Genomic DNA, 20,016 nt, shown 5'->3' with positions numbered 1-20,016 from the left:
TTCCATTGGAATTATACGATAACTGAAAGTTCGAAGGTTATATCGAACGGGTAATTAGTGCTGCAGAAGTGAATTGTAGACGTCGTCTGTAAACATTTTGAACCCTGATGTAATTGTACAATGAAAAACGAGCTAATTTACTTATACCCGGTTTCGTGACCCACAGACGTGACCCGGCGAATGTAATTTCGAGATTTCTTTACGAGTAAAATAATTCCACTCACCCCCCCCCTCTCCCCGCGGGAGAGTGGAATAAATATCATAAAATTCGTCATTAATGTTCCCGTTGTAACGCCGTAATTTCCGTGTCATCGTCAATTGCGATAAGCAAACGCAAATATTGGGGGCTCGAAATATCGTTGTTGCCGGTCGTGTCGTCATGAAGGGAGAAATTATATACGCGAATTTATCCTTTACTTTTTCTTTCTATCCGCGTATTTATGCCCTACACCTCATGAATCATGAGAACGCGTATTGTACGGCTATTGCGCGAGGATAACGAGGCGGATCAAAGGGATAGAAGGTAATCGCCCAAGTAAGAGAATACACGTACAATATCGGTGGTTTGTGTGGCTGTATCACAAGAGTCCTTTGTTACGCGATACCAGATCAAAGAAACTGATATTATCGATATCGAGAGCTCGCGATGATAGCATCATTATCCTCGAGTAGGTACTTTCGAAACACGTCCGCCGCGATCGATCCTGTGTTTGCGAGCCGCGATAAAAGCATAATTACCGGACAATTCGTTAATACGCTGTTGACTTTGATAAACGGGATTAATCATAAACTCAGGTAGTCGATCGAACAATTAGAAATTAAAATCTCGCTGGTCCCCCTCTCTCGCAAGCCGTATCTTACCGGCTGGGCTCTCTGCAGCTTTTATTTAGCTCCTGCAATATTTCGAAGCGTGAAATCCGATCGCATAAAAAATCGAGCGCTGAATTAATCACCATGATTCCGATTCCGAGTAAACCATGGTGAATTTCGAAATTGGCCTCCCCACTCCTCTCTCTCTCTCTCTCTCTCTCTCTCTCTCTCTCTCTCTCTCTCTCTCTCTCTCTCTCTCTCTCTCTCTCTCTCTTTCTCTCTCTCCGGCGCACAGCGCAGCATTTACAAAAATATTTCAGAAAGGCAGAATTTTTTATAGAGCGAATGAAATTTTGTTTTTTTCACTCTCCTTTTTGGGCGCCCAGGTGATACCGGAACGATGTATGTTTTAGTATTTTCAAAAATTCATATCTCTGGGCCGAGATAGATTTTTGCGCTACGTATAAATTCGTATTTCCCGCGTAGTTTCCCGACGAAAATTTTCAACAAGTGTACCGTAGATTTTTACACGTCCGTGGCGCGTTTCAAGCTTCAAAAATCGCGCGATTGCGCCGCGCGAACGCATCACGGTGCATCTCATCGCGCGGGTTACGTTAATGCAACGGCTATAAAACACAGCTCGGCGCGATCGCGGGGGCGAGCAGGGGCGCACATAGTCGACAGGGATATCAAGCTGCAGTTACAGTAATTTCCTAAATCCGTCAACAGCCGACGGTTTTCATCGCTGCACTTCGGACGGTTTGTTTACTATCGGACATATCGGCAAACGGTATGCCGGATTAATCTCCACAACAAAGCGGCAAATTAATCCCTCGGCTAATTATTTACGTGATCGAAATAGCACAGAATTCCGATATACATGCAGACGTTGCTATTAACAGTTCAACTAATTATGCCGCTAATTATGCCGGAATTTCTGTCGATATGCGCGAAACAGCGAGAGCAGAAACAGGCAGCAACGGTTCAATCATTAACTACCGATTCTCTTTCCCGCATCTTCTCCCTCTTCCCTCTCTGTTCTTTTTTCATTCATATCGTATTTCGATTACGTCCGATGACGAGAGCTCGCTCGCTCGCCCGCCTGCGCGCGTCCATGAGCTTCTCTATTTTTGCCAATCGCACGTACTGATGTCCGTTTTTTCGTTTTTCTCTCTCTCTCTCTCTCTCCCTTTTCTTTTTTATCGTAACCGAATCATGAATCGCGCGTCCGATGGAAAAGTTCGCCGGTTACAAAACGGTGTTACGCGGCGCGAATTCAACGAGCTTGAACTCTGTCGGAACTCTTCGGCATTCGCGCAACGACGTTGTCCGCACGCGACACGGCGCGATTAATCGTCGACCCTCCTCGAGAGCCCTAGGTTAGAGTGTAACGGCGACGTGTCGGCTTGTAGCCTGACGAGCGCGAGCCGTTAATTAGGCACGGTCGGGCTCGATACGATTTCCTCGTGTGGATGGCCGCCGACACGGCTAACCGGCGAGTCGTTAACGCGCGCGGAAAAACGTTGATTCCCGACACTTGGCCGCGGGTCAGCCACAGCGGCGGCGGCGGCGACGATGAAACTTTATCGCGATTATAACTCTGGCGTTTTCCTCTCTTATCTTTGTAGCGTGCCCCCTCGGCAACGCCGCGCGACGGCACGGATCATATAAATGTACTTACTCTCGTGTTATCCTTTTATTACTCGAGAGGACGTCTCGCGCGCTTCGTTCGAAACGACGCGTCCTCAAAAAGCACGCTGCGCTTCCACATTTCTCGCCGCCCTGCCGCTTCTTCTCCTCCTTCTTCTTCAGCAACTTTATCTCAGCAACTTTATCTCAGCTTTGACCTCGGTTTAGACGGACTGCGGATTAAACGTACGAAATCGGGAACTCGAAATAACGCGTTCGCGCGGATTTTCATCGTCTGAACGACGGAAGACTCTGGTAATCCTCCGTCAAATCGTTTCTCAGTAAGACTGTTTGACATGTGACAGTGACGCGGATGCCGTGAGTGTTTCGATTCAAACGCGTCGAGGAATGTTTTGACGGAGGACACTCACCAGTGTCTTGCACCGTCTACACTAGGAAAAATGTATTGTTGCGTGAACCAAAATTTTGTTGCAACGACGAAATAATTTGGTTAAAATGTGCCCAACAAAGCTGTTTAGTTCCTGCAAACAAATATCTTGTTTGATTACGGTTTGCTCGTATAACGTATAATACTTTTGTTACAGCAATCAAAAAGCCTTAGCTATATGAATTTTGTTAAAAATATTATAATTTTTTCTTAATATATAAAATCTAAATTTTAGTGCAGAAAAAGACAAAATAGTACCCATTGGGCATTATGTTTTAGCTTATGTAAAATAATATTTCGTTATTACGTAATTTTTGTGGAGAAAATAACTAAAATGCTCAACTTTTATATACGAAGTCTAAGAACAAAATCATTTGGTCCAGAGAACAAAGCGGGAAAATATCTTTGGTTGAGACAACTAAATATTTTGTTATGTAAAACAAGATATTTGGTTGCTATTAAAAAATGCCTCAGCTAAACAGTTTCGTTAGAGAGATACTAAATTTTTTTCCCTAGTGTAGACGGTTAGCGAGAATCCAGTTGGAACTTAACTGCTTTGACTGATCGTTTGCGGAATACCTTCTGACAAAATTAATATACCGCTCTGTACATACTTTCTTAATTATCCTTTTGTAATCGCGACACCGTCGAGCACTTGCACGATAATTTTACGGCGACCCCTCGTGCCGTCGCGGTTGCGCTTTTCCTCGTGTAAATCGTCAACACCTCCTCCTCCTCCTCCTCCTCCTCTTCCGCCTATCGCTCTTCCATTCGCACGCACACCGTGAATGCAAATGACACGTCACCCCAGGAATGCAATGCAATGCAATGCAACTGCGTCAGTAGCTTGTGTCAAATTCAATTGCGACTTTCCCGAGCCGCTTTTTCGACCGGGGAAAGTCGTGAGCACGCGAGTCGGAAGATTCCGAGTAAAAGTGGCGCGCCGGTCGGTGCTTGGATTTTGCATTAAAAAGAGCCGACGAAGCTGATCTCTGACAAAGTTCCCTCTGTGCTTGCACGGCGGATAAGAATCGTGGGAATTAACCTGACAGTGAACGAAACAGAATTTCCAGAATTTCAAAACCCTGAGATTTCCGCTCCTTTTATGATACCATTTTTCCTCCACATAGGAAAAAAAAGGGTTTGCGCCGAAGGCGTAAAACCGCGCTGGGTTCGCTCATTGTCTCGTTGATTCAACCGATCCTCCTCTCCCGTGCGTGAATTAACGGTGGGAATCATCGGGATCTTTGTTGGAAAAGTAGCATTTACACCGTGACGTCGTATCGCAGGCAATACAGTAAAAATCTCTCGAGACGAGAAGAGAAAGCACCGACCTTTACTCAAGACGCCACGTTTACTCGGACGTTACGCGAGAGAAATATCATCGGCGCGACGTCGCGCTTCTCTTTCAGTGCGTAGAACGTTGAAGAACGGTCTCTCGGAAGAGGAGAAGAAGCACATCGCCGCCTACATCAAGGGCTACTGACTGTGATAATACTCGAAGACCACCAAGACATGCCCTCGACGAGAAACGAAACGAGACGGGGCGAGCCGGGGCACGCCGGGGCACGTCGATACTCGGGCGCACGAAGAGGGTGAGAAACGCGTTGGAGACTTCGCCAAGACATCGCCGGCCAAGAGAGCTCCGGACCTCCGGAATCCCCCCGTCTCCCCAGCGCCGTCAGCACGGGAGACGCTCCGACACGTCGGCGTCGTGTCCGACGAACAACGCGCGGTGCCTCGTCGCTCGATTTTTCTCACCAAGAGGCGGTAACAGGTAGCCGACGAAGGGAGAAAAGTGGAGAGAGAGAGAGAGAAAAGAAGGAAGCGGACAGCAAGACAGCGGTCCGGTCGCGAAATCCGGACGCGAGCGCGCGCCGACCGACGATTCTCAGATTTGGCCAAACGATCGAGCGAGCCGGCGTGGCGTGGCGTGGCGTTTCCCCTCACTCCACCCCCGCTCCCGGAAGGTATCGCGCGCGTTGCAGAGTCTGCTCCCAGCTGGGGATTACTCTCAGCTTTGCAGAAGCGTCCTCGTTTCTCGCAGACATCTCCTCGTCGCGTGGAAGTCTTCCGGTTGCGCCGGAACTTCTTTATCTCGCGGAAGATCCGCAGCCGGCGCGGTTTTTTCGCAGGGCTCCCTTCGCGTTTCCCTTTTCCTCGGAAGAGTTGCCTGCGCACCCGTGCGCACACGCGTTATTTTACGTTATTCGTATATATATATATATATATATATATAAATATAAATATAAATATAAATATGTATGTGTTACGTATTGTACTCGGAATACTTCTCGGTAGATTCACTCGAACCTCGGACGACAGGGTCGACTCGACTAATTAACCGTGCGTAATCACCACGTGCCTCGACGAATTTTCTATGATCGATCGAATTCTAAGACCGACCGGCACTCTCGCGAGCGAACGACGCTTTCGCTCGCGATGATCCGTTATGTATAATGATAACGAAGCGACAGCTGTTTCTGTTCTCCTACTTTTTTCTTTTTCCTTTTCTTTTCTTTGCATACGAAGTAACTATGACGCAGAACGATTCCTACGCGAACACACACAGCGAACGCATCGGTATACAACGCCGCACGGCGCAAATTTCTCACGGCGTGGCTCGCTCCCGAGACAGCAATTCAATTACTTTAATCATCACTTTAATATTGCGTCTGGTACAGCCGCGTAATCGCATTCATTGTAACCTTCTGTTGGAAATGATTCTTCAAATAAAGCGAGAAGCAGTTCTAAACGGTGGCCTCCTGATTCGTCGTGTAACCCTTTGATCAATTCTCACTCGGACTACTCCAGCGGAATACTCGATGGTGCGCCTCGAGAAACTTTGGATTCTTCCAAGTCGATACGAGAGAGGTGAGTACTTATAGATACTAATATCGAGCGCAAAAATTAATAAGTAAATTTTGGTTGGAACTAGATCGCGAAATCTAATTATCGGTCAACCAAAACTCTGCTGCTCGCACAACGTAATATTAACTAAAAATAAGACAACATGTCACATAGAGAGTCAATGAAATCCTCGCGGAGTCCACGGCTAAACGTTCAGACGGGGATGCAGAAATTGAAAGAGGTGGTTATATAACAAACTGTGCTCGAGACACACGATTTATTAATTAACCTTCGTCCAACTTTAACAACATACAATATAATGTAATAATAAAAACGTATCAGTTAAAATGTAATAATAATGATAGCGACAATAGGGGAGGCTCGCATTTTAGAGCGACCACATTCATCTCCACTGTGCGCGTCCTCGTGATATTTCGCTCTTCCTCTTCGTCATCCTCTTCTCGTCACCTGACGTGAATATCGCGCGACTCGCGAGCTAAAAATCGTTATGGCTTCGGGGGTCGGGCAAATTCGTGGGGGGGGGGGGGAAGGGGGGATCAGTGGAAGCTTTTTGAGAGCGGGACAGAATGCGTGTGCTTTTTATAGCACCATACGTCGATGCCTTTGAGTTACGCTAACATCTATAATCATGTAGAAAAAACATTCTCACCGTCTCACACCTTCCTCTCGCTCTGTCATCAATTTTTCTCTCTCTCTCTCTCTCTCTCTCTCTCTCTCTCCCTTTCTCTCTTTATATATATATATATATATATTATATATTATATATATATCGCGGAAACAGCCTCACTTCATGTCACGGGGGTGCAGTCACTCGAGCAGGCATTCGTGCATTTTTCGTCTCTTTTTCTTGGAATATCATATTAAAATGTACAGCAGCGTCGTCGCACCGGAATGTCGCTCGCCCGCTTAGGAATATCCGCCAAAATTTCGCATCTGTCAGGATCGAATCGTCATAACGAACCGAATCGATAATCCGGTCTCAGCGCTACGGTAAGGATAATTCACGATGTAGATTCGAAGAACAAATGTGAACGCGATTAATTTACAGAGGTCAAGCGATCGCGGACTTCGTAGCTTGAAACTTTCAGTCGTACAGATTCCGAGTGAGAGACCTTGGTCTTTTATTGCAGTGCGATCGAAATCGCTTAAAGTGCATATTTGCCACGTTAATTGATTATCACAAACACATGCTGAACACGTTATGAAGCGACGACGAAAGATTCGCGGACGTTCCGCGGTACGTTGTGCCAGGATCGGAGAGGGTTCGGGTGGCGAGTACGCCGAAAGTGATCGAGATTGCCCCGTTCTCGTGTCTTCTCGAACGATGCTGTGCGTTTAAGCTGGGACTCGCGGGACGTCACCGCGGCTTTCCTATTCCGACGGAACGCGCGATCGCGTGTCTCCTTCCCTGTCCAGGAGGACATCCGGCGAGCGGGTGGGGCTTCGGAGAAATGAAGGAATCCTCGAGTTAACGGGTTAGTTTTTAGAGCCATTTCCGGAATCTTGTCGATGATCGGTCCCACTCCGCGACTCCGCCAAACTTCGTTGTCCGTCTCTCGCCGAGCCCATCGCCCCCACCTACCCCTGGAAGCCTCCTGCGATCGAAGACGCGACTACGACCGGACGAATCGGAGGTTCCCAAAGATCGCGTTGTCCTCGCGATCTTTGGGAACCTCCGATTCGTCCGGTCGTAGTCGCGTCTTCGATTGTGAGCGTCGGTGTTGCCGAGTCGTCGGAATAATTCGCTTCTGCCGGAGAATCCTGTCGGTCTGCTTGCGAGTCCGAGCGCATGTGTGCCCGAGACGATTGATCGGTGAGTCCTTCGGGAATCCCCGGGGGAGGACTCAAAGAGGCGATTCTATACAGAGGTGAACACGTGATGACGCGGGGCGCGACGGCATCGTCGTCGTCATCGTCGAGGTCGACGGCGGCGGCGGCGGCGGCGGTGGCGGCGGCGGCGGCAGCGGCGGCGGCGGCGGCGGCGGCGACGGCGACGACGACAACGGGCGCTCGGAGACGCGATAATGCGGGACGAAGACTTCAGAGCTCGTCGTGCTTCGGCCCACTGAACTCGTCGTGGGAGATGAAGCCGTTCTTGTCCTTGTCCTCGTGCTGGAAGATCTCCTCGACGAGCTTGTCGTGGTCGGCCAGCATCTTCTTCACGTCCTCGTTCTCATCCGCGTTGGCCTGCTCCGCCTCCAACACCTGTTTCCGCAGGTAGTCGCTCACCTGCAAACGAAAAGCGGTACCGGCCACGTACGAATTAGCCGATGCGGCGCCCCTCACAGCGCGCTTATGTATGTACAGGTTAATTGTTAAACGTTCGATCCAGCGTAGGCCTTGTTAAGCGGGTTAATTATTCTCGCGCGGAGTCTTCTTTTATCCTTTGTCCGCGCGCGACCGAAGGAAGGGAGCTTTCAAAATTCATGTCCTCAACTTCGACGCGCGCGGTAACGTGATTCTGCCCAAACTTAATCCAATCCCACGCGGAATTTACAATGGAACATCGCGTGATCATTAATTAATTAGGGGTTAATTAGAATTATCTCTCTCTCTCTCTCTCTCTCTCTCTCTCTCTCTCTCTCTCTCTCTCACGCGCGCGCGGTCATGCGGTCTTGCGCAGAGCTGCTGAAAAATTCAATTCAGCTCGGCTCGTACTTTTTAGTGCATTATTCGTGCCGGATCGATTGTGATTTAACGACGTTAGTCTGTCTATTCTGCCAATAAAGCGTCTACGCGCGGGGCGACTTATAATACAGCGCCGTCATTCGTTTTGACGTCGCGCGCGATGTCACAATGTAACACGCTGACGAACGCGCAGCGCTCGTAATAACAATGGCCATAATAGGCTCGATGATAACGACGGGCTTTAGCTAGAGTCGACTGAAATCGAAACCCGAAGAAATCGCGCTGGGAACGGCGCGTTGGAAAATACCGGCTGGATTTACGAGGATGTACGTAAGGCGGGTCTCGCGTAGCTCTACAGTTCTACGACCACCACCACACAAATGGCCCGAATGAAAAAGACTTAAAGTGATCTTGCCATTGCTCTCACCTCCTCGCGGGACAACTGGTTGTCTTTGTCCGCATCGATCTCCTTGAAGACGTTGGCGGTCGGGGGCGAGTCGCTGATATTCATGAGCTCAACCTCGAAAGTAAGAGTGGCGCCTGAAATCAATAGCGAACAAAAGATTATGATAATTTGGACATCTTCCTGGTTACGCTATTCGCCCGTCGTTTGGTCGTTTCTCTCCCTGCCGCGCTTATCCGCGGTAGATTATTATTAGCATTATTGGCAAACCTACCAAACATGCGCGCCATTGTAACGCGCGGGTGTAAATGTGATTTTTATTTTTAAGTATTACACTTGATATGACAGCGAAGTTTTTTGCTGGCGATGTTTGTTGCTTGCTTATAGTCGACGCGAAAGTCTCTCATTTCTGTTTTCTCCCTCCCTTTCTTCAGTCTCGCAGGCAGGAGAGGCAGAGTATAAAATTAGAACTTTTGTTATAAAACGGAGTCTTTTCCAATATCTCGGGCAAACGTAAGATACATGTTAACGGCGTGCGCCGCCGACGAAGCCGGCGTCATAAAAATTTTAGATGCGGCAGGATCCCCATTTCGCGAGTCAAGAGGTTTATTCAGTTTCGCAAATACTATTAATCTCGATACGGCGCGCGCTCGTAAATCATTCCTAAAGCGCATCGATCCCACGTCGAGCGACAAAGCTTTTTACGCGTTCTCGCGGGTGTACACGTGGAATATGTGTAGTACGCGTACAATTGGAGTGGCCGACAAATCGGAACGCCTGAAAATACACGCGTGGACACGTGCAAAACGCGAGGAGGAAATATCCGCGATTGAATGCAGCTCCCGAATCGCCCCCGGATCGGTACGCGGAACGGTGGAAACAAAGGAAATAAAGGAACGCGTAATAAAGGAGATCGCGAGGAACGCGAGGAAGGAGAGAAATGGACTCGAGATCCGAGCTGACGTCTAATATCGAGCACGAGCGCGCGCGCTTGTAAATTAAATTACAAATTTAAATGTCCGTCACTCTCTCTCTCTCTCTCTCTCTCTCTTTCTTGCCGTTATCACATGTCATTTCGCTCGAAGCGAACGCGAGCGCCACTGCGGATCGTTGCCCCGAATAATTCGTCGTTGTCGATATCTCCGATCGAGGTCGATCTTTTTACAGAAGCCGCGCGGTTCTATTCGGAGAGACCGAGCCGCTCTTTGTCTCTTCCTATCCTTTCCTCTCTTAAAAATACATATCGACGAATATTTCCCGCGCGATAGCTCCACGTACACAGAAGCTCTCATTCGCGCGTTTATTTTTCCTCAAACCAGCACTAGTCGCATCCAGCGCGCTCTCCAAACAACGGAACAACGGATCTCCAACGGAAATTGGCTATTTCGAAAGAATCGCTCTAGATAAAAATGAGCCTTGAAACCATTTCGCGGCTACGAGCCGGCGAGTATGTAAAACGGACGCTCGTACGTTCTCTTGCGATAGAGATGATAACAGCGATGTCACGAGATATATATATATATATATATATATATATATATGTCACATTCGCGTTAGTGCGCGGACGAGGGGACGCAGGGGAAGATCGGGGAGCACAGTGATAGGTCAAATTGAAAGTTCGAACCTACAGAGGATTTAATACAGGACACGCGCGAGCGCGCATTCGGTCTGATCGCTAATAACGTCGCGTACAGAAATTCGATCGCCAATAACACCGCCTATAGATATACCGAAATAACAATGACCAGCAAATTCGGCCGACGGGAAGGAGTGGGGAAAGGCCGGCGGGGTGGGTGAAAGGGGGTTAACGAAGTGCTCGGCATGGGAGAACGCATACGCGCGCCCGGCACGTCCAGCCATTAATTATGGATGGTCCCGTCGCGATTAAGCTGGCCCTAATGAAATATGGCGTTTAATTATTCACTATTTAAACGAGTGAAATTAATACGGCGAATAATAATGCGCCGGCTGGCCGGTCGGTGTAACGGGCGCCGCGCCGTCGCCGTGGAAATTGGACGTGAGAAATGAAGAGAGATGACGGCATTTAGGCGCGAATACCGGCGGCGCGCGATCGCGCTATTTTCCCTCCGAGTGTTCTCCATTCGCCTCGTGTCTCGCGAACACGAGCGCGAGCTTGGCTATCCCTCGAGCGGGATGTAAATCGAACGGGAGCGTCGTGTCGGAAGCGCGCAAAATTAGCGTTTGATTTGAACGAGCAAATAAGCGCGCGCCGCGAATCTACATCTTGGGTCGTCGAGTAAGAGGAAAAGAGAGAGAGAGAGAGAGAGAGAGAGAGAGAGAGAGAGAGAGAGAGAGAGAGAGAGAGAGAGAGAGAAGAGGAGAAAAGAAGAGAAAACAAGAAGAGATTACATCGAGATAATCGCGTTACTTACACTTACCCCGCCGTTGCTCTTAAATCGCCCCCTCCGGCAACGCCGAACGAAGCAAGAGCGCGATAATCGCGCGAGCTGTGCCCGACCGGGTCGACCCGTATCGATTTCGAGTAAACTCGTAGATTTCGCGTTTAAAAAGTAATTAAAATAAACGGCATGAGAGAGAGAGAGAGAGAGAGAGAGAGAGAGAGAGAGAGAGAGAGAGAGAGAGAGAGAGAGAGAGAGAGAGAGAGAGAGAGAGAGAGAGAGAGAGACGGGGAGAAAGGGGTGAGCCGACGCGTAACGGCCGATTTATCTACACGCGGACCCCCTGCGAAATAGGCGAGCCGTTCATCATTGTTGATTCCGCCGGTCGCGCAGAGCCGCGTGCGCGCGCAACGCTGCTCAATTTAATGGTTGATGCTTTATTGGATTTCCGTGCAATTGCATTTTTGACTTCGATTCCGTTACTAACGACTAGCCTTGTATCAACCTGCCGCTACTCTACGCTCCAGCCAGCCTGCAAGCTCGCTCATCCACCCCCTTGTCTCCCCTCGTCAAGCGCGCGCGCGCAAAAACGGTGCCGCGTGTAATTTGAAAAATGCCCATGTCAGCGTGGCGCCTTTTAATCGCGATGTACATCGTTGCGGTCCGCTTGATTGCCGCATATACAGCCGTTGGCGCGTGTCTCGATTGGCGGAAGAGAGTCCGGGGCGGGCAATTAGAGAAGCGCCGAACTACGGACGAAATTACAGCGCCGGCCATTCATTAGCGGACACTAGCGGCGAATTGAAAAAGTTCCGGGCTAAAGAAACGAAGCGGACGCGACGCTTCCCGACGCGGCTCGCGAATTGTTTCTTCGGCCGACGACGACAGCCCGACTTGCGTCGGCGAGAGTCGCTCGATAACGCGACGCCGCCGCGCCGCGTGCATGCGTCACGGACGAAACGTCAAGTCGGCCGATAAATCAGGCGGCAATTAATCAGGACTAACAGAAACAGCGAGGGAGAGAGAGAGAGAGAGAGAAGGGTGTCGTCGTACCGCCAGGAATCACATTTCCGGCGCCCTTCTCGCCGTATCCAAGCTCGGGTGGTATCGTCAGCTTCCTCTTCTCGCCCACGCACATGTCCAGGAGGCCTTGGTCCCAGCCTTTGATCACCTGTCCCACACCAAACTGGAATGTAAACGGTTGATCTCTGTCCAAACTGCAACAAGAAACGAGGAAGACGCTGTCGTTAGTTTCACACTAGGAAAAAAGATTTAGTATCTCTCTGACAAAACTGTTCGGTTGAGGCATCTTTTAATAGCAACCAAATATCTTGTTTTATATAACAAAATATTTAGTTGTCTCAACTGAATATATTTTCCCGCTTTGTTGTCCGGACCAAATGATTTTGTTCTTAGACTTCGTATATAAAAATTAAGCATTCTAGAATTATCTCATCCATAAATTACATAGTAACAAAATATTATTTTACACAAGCTAAAACATTATGCTCAATGGACACTACTTTGTCTTTCTCCGCACTAAAATGTAGATTTTATATATTAAGAAAAAATTATAGTATCTTTAACAAAATTCATATACAATTAAAGCTTTTTGGTTGCCATAACAAAAGTATTACGTTGTACGAACAAACCGTAATCAAACAAGATATTTGTTTGCAGGAACTAAACAGCTTCGTTGGGCATGTTTTAACCAAATTATTTTGTTGTTGCAACAAAGTTTTGGTTCACGCAACAATACATTTCTCCTAGTGCACACGCGATGCAACGTTTCCTTGGCGCGTCGCTCTCTCCTTCCGCTCACACGCGTCCGCTTATTCTCTCTCGCGATTGACAGACACGTGTCAATGGCTGGCCTTTCGTTATCCCGTCGCGCGAATCAACTCGTCACCGTCCCCGTAGCCCGCAGCCCGCCCCTGCGAAAACGCGCAGGAAGCGTATCTGTTCGCGCCAGCCGCAAAAATTCCGCGCGATTATTCGCAACGCCGCGGTGTAATTCGCCCTCTCGCGTCCGGTTACTCGTTACAACGTGCTTCTCTCCTTTTTCCGAGAGGCCGCGAGAGGCAAAACGCGCTTCACCCCTTTACGCGCATTATATCGCGCCGGCAACGGTAAACTTTCTCCCTCTCTGCCCTCCCCCCTCTCCCCCTCTCCCTCTCTCTCTCTCTTGTTTCAAAGCGAAGGACCGAAACGTTTGTCATAACAAGTTCCCGACTCTTGTTCGCGTCGGGGAGTTAAAAGGCGACGGCGCGCAAAGAGGAGCGACTGCCACGGCGGACTAATTGGAAAACGCGCGCCGAACAATCGAGCCCCATTTCGCCGTGCCCGCGAAACTTTCGCCAAGGAATTCGCCATTGTGCAGCGACGCGCACGAATGTAGTTCGCGTGACTGCGCCCGATATTTCGCGCTAAGTCGCGCGGCTGCTGGCTCGGGCCGCCGCTAGAGGTGTCAATTTGTCGAGCTCTATAATGGAGAATAAGAGAGAAAGAGAAAGAATGACAGAGAGAGAGAGAGAGAGAGAGAATGAGCGAGCGAACGAAGAGAGTCTTAGAGGGGGAGGCAAGACGAGGAGAGCAGGGAAGAATATACATTCACGACGTCGACGAAAACCGACTATTTCCCGCGTCGTCGTCGTCGTCGTCGTCGTCGTCGTCGTCGTCGGGAATGCGGAGCCGTCTAGAAGTGAAGTAGACTCATTCTCCGTCTCTGTCCCGTTCTCACGGGCCGTTTCTACGCTCGAAGAGAGAGAGAGAGAGAGAGAGAGAGAGAGAGAGAGAGAGAGAGAGAGAGCCTCGTTGGAGGCGCCTCGACGCTGCACGTCGCTGATGACTAAGGCTGTATACGTCGCGCACGTACACACGCACGCGCGCGCGACCTGGAAGTAACGCACGCAGAGGTAGACAACGTGCAGCCAGGTGCAGTCAGCTGGAGAATCTCATGCGCTAACGCGAGCGTACGCAAGGAGCGGTACAGGTGTGCGCGCGTAGGCACTGCGCTGCGAATACTAGACTCGAGAGCCGAGGGTAGGCGCGGCAGGGAGGCTGAAAACGAAGGGCGAGGAGGAGGAGGAGGAGGAGGAGGAGGAGGAGGAGGAGGAGGAGGAGGAGGAGGAGGAGGAGGAGGAGGAGGAGGAGGAGGAGGAAGAAGAAGAAGAAGAAGAAGAAGAAGAAGAAGAAGAAGACGCGATCTCGTTGTGAGCGAGAGCCCTATCGATCGTCATGAGACGTCTCCCCCCCCCCTGTATTTTGCACACCGTGTATATATACGCTTGTATATTTTTGAAATCGACGCGCGCGCGCGCGCGCAGGTCCGGGAAGACAAGAGCGCCGTCCGGTTATCGCGCGGGGAATCTCGGCGAATTTCCGCGCGCGCGGCGGAAAAAATGCGCGATTAACGGGGACTCTTCGCGACTCTGTGCGCAACTCTTTTAATGTAATCTCCGTGCTCTCCCGCTGCACTTGTGGAAACGCCAGCTCGTGCAATGCACGGAGATTATGCCGAGAGACGCCACGTGCAGCTGTCGCCGTGCCGTTTCTCGTATCTTTTCATCGCGCGCGATGAACTCCGGCGTTTTGGCGCAAGCGCTTAAATGCAAGCGCAAGAGAGGAAGTGTTTTGCCAATAAACAACAATGCGTGCAATGTGACTCTCTCTCTCTCTCTCCCCCTCCCTTCATCTATCTTTCTCCCGCCGCCTCTACGGCTCCCTTTCTTTGTTTGAGATTGTTCGGCCGGAAGAACGAGCATGACAACGTCTCTGACGCGTGTAACGCGCGACCGGGATGCGATACTCGCAGGCGATGATTATTGTCGATCGTTTCGATCGTCAGCGTTATTATCGCGTTTTGATACATCCGACGACATCCGCGAGATCGGCCGCGCGAGCTCTCACTCGCGTGACTTGTTCAACTCCGCGTTCCGCGCGGATGCGGTCCCGTTTTATCGAGATACATTTTAACTGCAAGTAGGAAAAACGATATTGCGTATCTCGAGCGTTCGCTCGCGCACGGCAATATCATGGCGGGGCGGGGGCGAGGGCCGCGATCATTTTTCCCGCCGTCCCGAGTGCAGATGATATAGTCAATTTCCCCGGCGTTATTGGTTTTCGGCCTCGCTGCGAAAGGCGAGGTCTCTCCGCGGCATGAAGGCAGATTACTTTCCACGGCGACCCGGCCGTATTAATAAATAACGCGTTATCCTGCAACGTTAACGCTGCCGATAACGCTCGCCTTCCCTCCCTCCCTGCGCGGGGAGCCGTGTATTCGTTAATTTTCCCGATAATAATATTTCTACCCCCTTGCCCCGCCCAGCCCGCCGCGTTTCGCGACGCCGATCTCATTACCTATTGTCTATCTAATATTTAATAGCGAGACGCGAGTTTATCTCGCCCCGGCATCCCATTTCGATTCGATCTGATCGATATATTCACACGTACACACACACACACACACACACACACACACACCATACATAGCACAGGGGACACAGATGGTGGGCGAGGCTGAGCAACATTATTATTCCACGTAGTTTTACGTAGACTCTCTATGGAAAAACATATGTAGCTCGGTTAGTTTCTTTATCTTCCGACGAGCTGAAGCGCGACAGCGATACACATCGGCCATTGGGCATTACCGGTCTCCTCTCGGATAGCGTATACGATATTTTCCAAAAGGCCACGCCGATCGTATCGCCGCGCGGAGATTGCTTCATCGCTCGAAAACCGCGATTCTCGTGTCTCCGAGAAAACCGCGCGCGCGTTACCATGTCAGGGAGAAAAAGAGAAAGAAAGAGAATAGAGAAAATGCTCGCGGAAATCGCGACGATTTGCATAATTTTTGCACGGCCAAGCCGCGGAGGGAGAAGCGCCGCGAACCCGCCCCCGCCCCCGCCCTCGCGCCGTCGCGTCCCTCGAGCGAATGCAGCTGCCAGACGATTCGAGTCGACTCCGCGGCTGATTAATTGCATCCCCGCACGGCGCGTTTTCCGTTTTCCCTACCGCTTCGGCGGTGTATTTAAGTAGCTTCCAAGATATTCGATAGTTGCCGCGCGCGGACGCGCCGCGCCGGTCCGTCCCCCTCGGAAGTTCCTCCGGAACTTCCGGAGGCTCTCCCCGCCGTCGGGCGAACGCGCCTTCCGCCCTCGCCGACGTTGTCACGTCAATGAGCGGTAATCGTCTAATTACATTACCGTTGACGCGTCCGTGTAATACTTCGTTCGCCCGCGCGACGCCTCGAAACCGAAATACTAATCGCTGCTCCTTCCTTCGTCCCGAGCCCTTCGCGATGATCCCTTCCCGACCCCGTCGACGAGACTGGATAATCACGTAGGACTTGGACTTTCATTGCCCGTCGCGACACTTTTTATGCTTTTCTGCGCATGTTGGGATTGAGTTTTAACCCTTAAAGGGGCTACCATGGATGACATTTCACTCCGTGCGAATTTTTGATCTTATTAAAAAGCATAAATACACTGACAATAGTAATTTTATAGGTATTTATTCGCACCATCGGATCAATCAGATCAATTCTCGCATATACTTTGCTATAAACGATAACAAAAAAGCTAGCTTGGGATGGGGGGGATGTATGATGACAGTTTTGAAGAGTTAATAAATTCCTGTGAAAGAAAGTCGACGGAGGGGATAAACGTGAGATTCTCGCCACTCCTCGAGTCACCTCGAGGTGACGCAACGCGGCGTCGCGCGCGCTCAATTATTTCATTACACAACAACAGCCGCCGTTTTACGACGCCGCGACACTCGAGCTTCCCGGTCAGTTTACACGCGAGGACTGAGTAAACCGCGGGCGAGCTTTAGCTGGCAGCGGCTCGAGGGCGTCGTATCTGAACGTCGGCCGACGAGACGACTTACCTTTGCCTGCGCCTGGCCGTTCGTCGCGTTTTACAGGGTGATTCGCGGTGCATCGACAAGATAGATACGTCGCGTAGCGGCGCATTTGACGACGGTCCGTCGCTCGGGCGGAGGAGGCATAAGAGCTGTTTTATGATCGACGTGCTTCGGTCCGCCGGATCGAATAAGACGGCCCCGGACGACGCCGCCATGAGAAAGCTCCCTCGAGCCGATCGACGGATGGCGCGCTTTCGCTTTATCAGCTTCGTTGTTGGCTAATGATCGGCGTACGGAATACGTCATTGTCTCTCGCCAAGTGTCTCGTTAAAAATAATTATACCGATGACAGCAGCGCAGACGCCACCGATCCGCTCTCGATTCGCGAATCGATCCGACCTCTCTCGCCCCCTCTCTCTCTCTCTCTCTCTCTCCTCCCCTCTGTCTCATTCTTATCTCTGTGCTGAGTGTTCCTGAAGCGTCCGCCGTCGAGAACTCGGCGTGCGGCTAAGTAGACGCGACGGACGGCGCGCCGCGCCGCGCCGCGCCGGCGCGTGCCGAGGGAATTACGAATTACATGGGTCTAAATTACATCGGGTATAATGGGTCGGGGGATGAAGAAACCGAAGATAGGCCAGGCACGTCCGAAGCCCGGACGTACGACGAATAGACGTTCTCACGAAATGTCACGAGCGGAGGAATAACGCACGTGCGCGAGAACGAGCGAGTGCGAGAGACGCCGCGGGATCAGGGGCCGAGAGGGGGGGGGGGAGAGAGCGAAACAATTGCTCTGGGACTTGTGGCCACTGAGAGATAAAAAATTCCGAAGGACCGAATCCCGTCGTCATCCTTCTTCTTCTTCCAGCATCCGCGCGAGCTTTCGTGCGTGCACCGCGCGGTGAGGCCCATTAAATATTCAACGGCCTGCTCCTTTTCCTTCTCCCTCCGCCGGTCGCTCGTACGTGCGTTAATATGCATCACGTAAAACAGGCGTGCCGCAAGAGATAAGCAAGCGCGAGCAAACGCGGCGGGCGCGACTTGAGCCGCGCGCAGAAAAATCACGCAATTAGCGTTGAGGAATTAACAGTCGACGATTCGAACAGACGCCTCGCGCAGACTTGCAGAGAGCCGACTTTTCGCGAGTCCCCCCTCCCGCCCGCGTGATTCGGTAATTTCTTCTCATCCAGTTGACAAACAATTCGGCTGCGGCAGAATCGCGGGGCGCAGCTGCGAGGCATAATGCGTCTGTTAATATCCCGTTGCGAGAAATGACTGGAGCCGCAGCCACTGCGGGAAAAACCGATAGCGGCGAGAAAGCGGGGGGGGGAGGGGGAGAGAAGGGAGTAGAGAAATATCGGCGGAACGAGTACGCGGGAAAACAGGGTGGAAAACGAAAAGAGCGAGAAAGGACAAGGGCGCGAAAAACCGGCTAGCTTGCCTCCACGATGGCATTTGCATATACTCGCGCGCGCGCGCGCGCGCGCGCAGGTGGAGCGAGGCGCCGCCTGAAAACATAAATCGTGCTACACACGGGGATTCCAAGCGGAGGATGAAAGAGGAGCGATAGAGATAGGGGGATAGAAACCGTGCGGCGGGGGAGGGGGAGGGGAGAGAGGGAGGAGAGGGATAAGCTAGATCGCAGAGAGCCAGAAATAATGTATAGACGACGAGGGACAAGACTGGCCGGAAGAGTAGATAGGGGTAAAAAGGGAGGGGGGAGGAGATGGGGGAGGGGAGAAAAAGAAGAGGAGCGGCGAGAAGAATCGCTATCAAAGAATATCGCCCTTTGCACCCGCGACGATCCTCGTTAACATATCAAAGGGCCGCGGCGATATTTAAATTTATTCCTCTCCCTGGTAGCGACGCGCGCGCGCGCACCACCTTTGCGCGGTTTTACGTATTGAGGATACGTTGTGGAACCGCCGACGACGACGACGACGACGACGACGACGACGACGACGACGACGGCGACGACGACGACGACGACGACGACGACAACGACGACGACAACGATGACATGTGGTGGTCGTGTATTCGCGGCAGGCGAAGAGAGAAAGAGAAAGAGAGAGAGAGAGAGAGGGAGGGAGGGAGAGGGAGGGGGAGGGGAGAGTTCTCTTTGAACTCCTCATAAAGGTCCGCTCGTACTACATCTCGCGGACGAAAGCTCGTTTCTCTCGTGGAATCCATTCTTATCCCTGTCTCGGCGATCACACGGGCCGCGCTTTCCACCGATACTCGGGGCCCCTCCATTGTCCACCGAGCTGATAGAGTGCACGCCAAGAGGGTTTATTTTTTAAGGCGACCAGCGGGGAGCATCGATTGTTCTCCGAGACGTTATTCCTTTTGCAGAGCGACGGCATTGTGTGCTGGCTTATTATATTTCGCGTTATTCCCCAATACCGTATATACCCCGCTGGTCTCCGATATGCTTCTTTGATACAGTCTCGCTATGCTAAAGTTGCATCCATACGCCCGAATTCGATTCTTTCTGCGCGGCGGCGGGCGGCTCTCGTCGGGGACTTTTCCTCGCGATTCTCGGATTCTCCACGGCGAGCGTATCGTCGTGGCGAAGTGTCGTAAATTGAAATTTATGTGGCTGAAAGGATAAAAGAGCATCCGAAGGATAAGATTCGCTCTCGAGTCCGGTCTAAAAGATGGCGAGAGAATTTATGACGCTAAGCAGTTTTAGCTTTATTCGCCGTATCGCGCGCTGGAGGAGCTTAAAAGAGTCGCACCGCAAAGTAATCGCGGTTGACTCATGCATGAATTATTAGGCGTAATATCTCATTTACGAGGCATTGTTAGTTACATCACTTTTAACGGCCACTCGCGCGCGACTCCCGGCCAAGGTGTCGTCGTCGTCGTCGTCGTCGTCGTCGTTGTCGTCGTCGTCGTCGTCGTCGTCGTCGTCGTCGTTGTCGTCGTCGTCGTCGTCGTCGTCGTCGCGCGCGCGGGAAGAAACGAGCAGCAACGTAAGAATTTACTACGCCATTAAGTGTCGGCGC

At 51.0% G+C, this 20,016-nt stretch overlaps 2 protein-coding genes across 3 annotated transcripts in view; one reads left to right on the top strand and one right to left on the bottom strand.

The window, feature by feature from the left end:
* Positions 1–5,642, top strand: part of Fhos (Formin homology 2 domain containing) — a 144,982-nt gene extending 139,340 nt beyond the window's left edge. For both annotated transcript variants that reach the window (XM_025305026.1, XM_025305025.1), the window contains one exon: positions 4,300–5,642. Coding sequence is in view for 1 of the 2 variants with exons in the window: in XM_025305025.1 (XP_025160810.1) it covers positions 4,300–4,373 (74 nt within the window). In the remaining variant the exon portion in view is untranslated. The remainder of the gene's footprint in view (positions 1–4,299) is intronic.
* A 1,910-nt stretch (positions 5,643–7,552) lies between these two features.
* The window catches only part of Fkbp14 (peptidyl-prolyl cis-trans isomerase Fkb14), a 49,411-nt gene continuing 36,947 nt past the window's right edge, over positions 7,553–20,016 (bottom strand). The window contains exons 2-4 of the mRNA XM_025305022.1: positions 12,203–12,407; positions 8,814–8,926; positions 7,553–7,987 (exon numbers count right to left, since the gene is read on the bottom strand). Coding sequence (XP_025160807.1) covers positions 7,799–7,987; positions 8,814–8,926; positions 12,203–12,407 — 507 coding nt within the window. The 3' untranslated portion in view covers positions 7,553–7,798. The remainder of the gene's footprint in view (positions 7,988–8,813; positions 8,927–12,202; positions 12,408–20,016) is intronic.

The sequence above is a fragment of the Harpegnathos saltator genome, unplaced genomic scaffold, assembly GCF_003227715.2.
Source record: "Harpegnathos saltator strain DR-91 unplaced genomic scaffold, Hsal_v8.6 scaffold664, whole genome shotgun sequence".
In the NCBI taxonomy this organism is placed as follows: Eukaryota; Metazoa; Arthropoda; class Insecta; order Hymenoptera; family Formicidae; genus Harpegnathos; species Harpegnathos saltator.
This window is presented reverse-complemented; position numbering and strand designations above follow the sequence as displayed.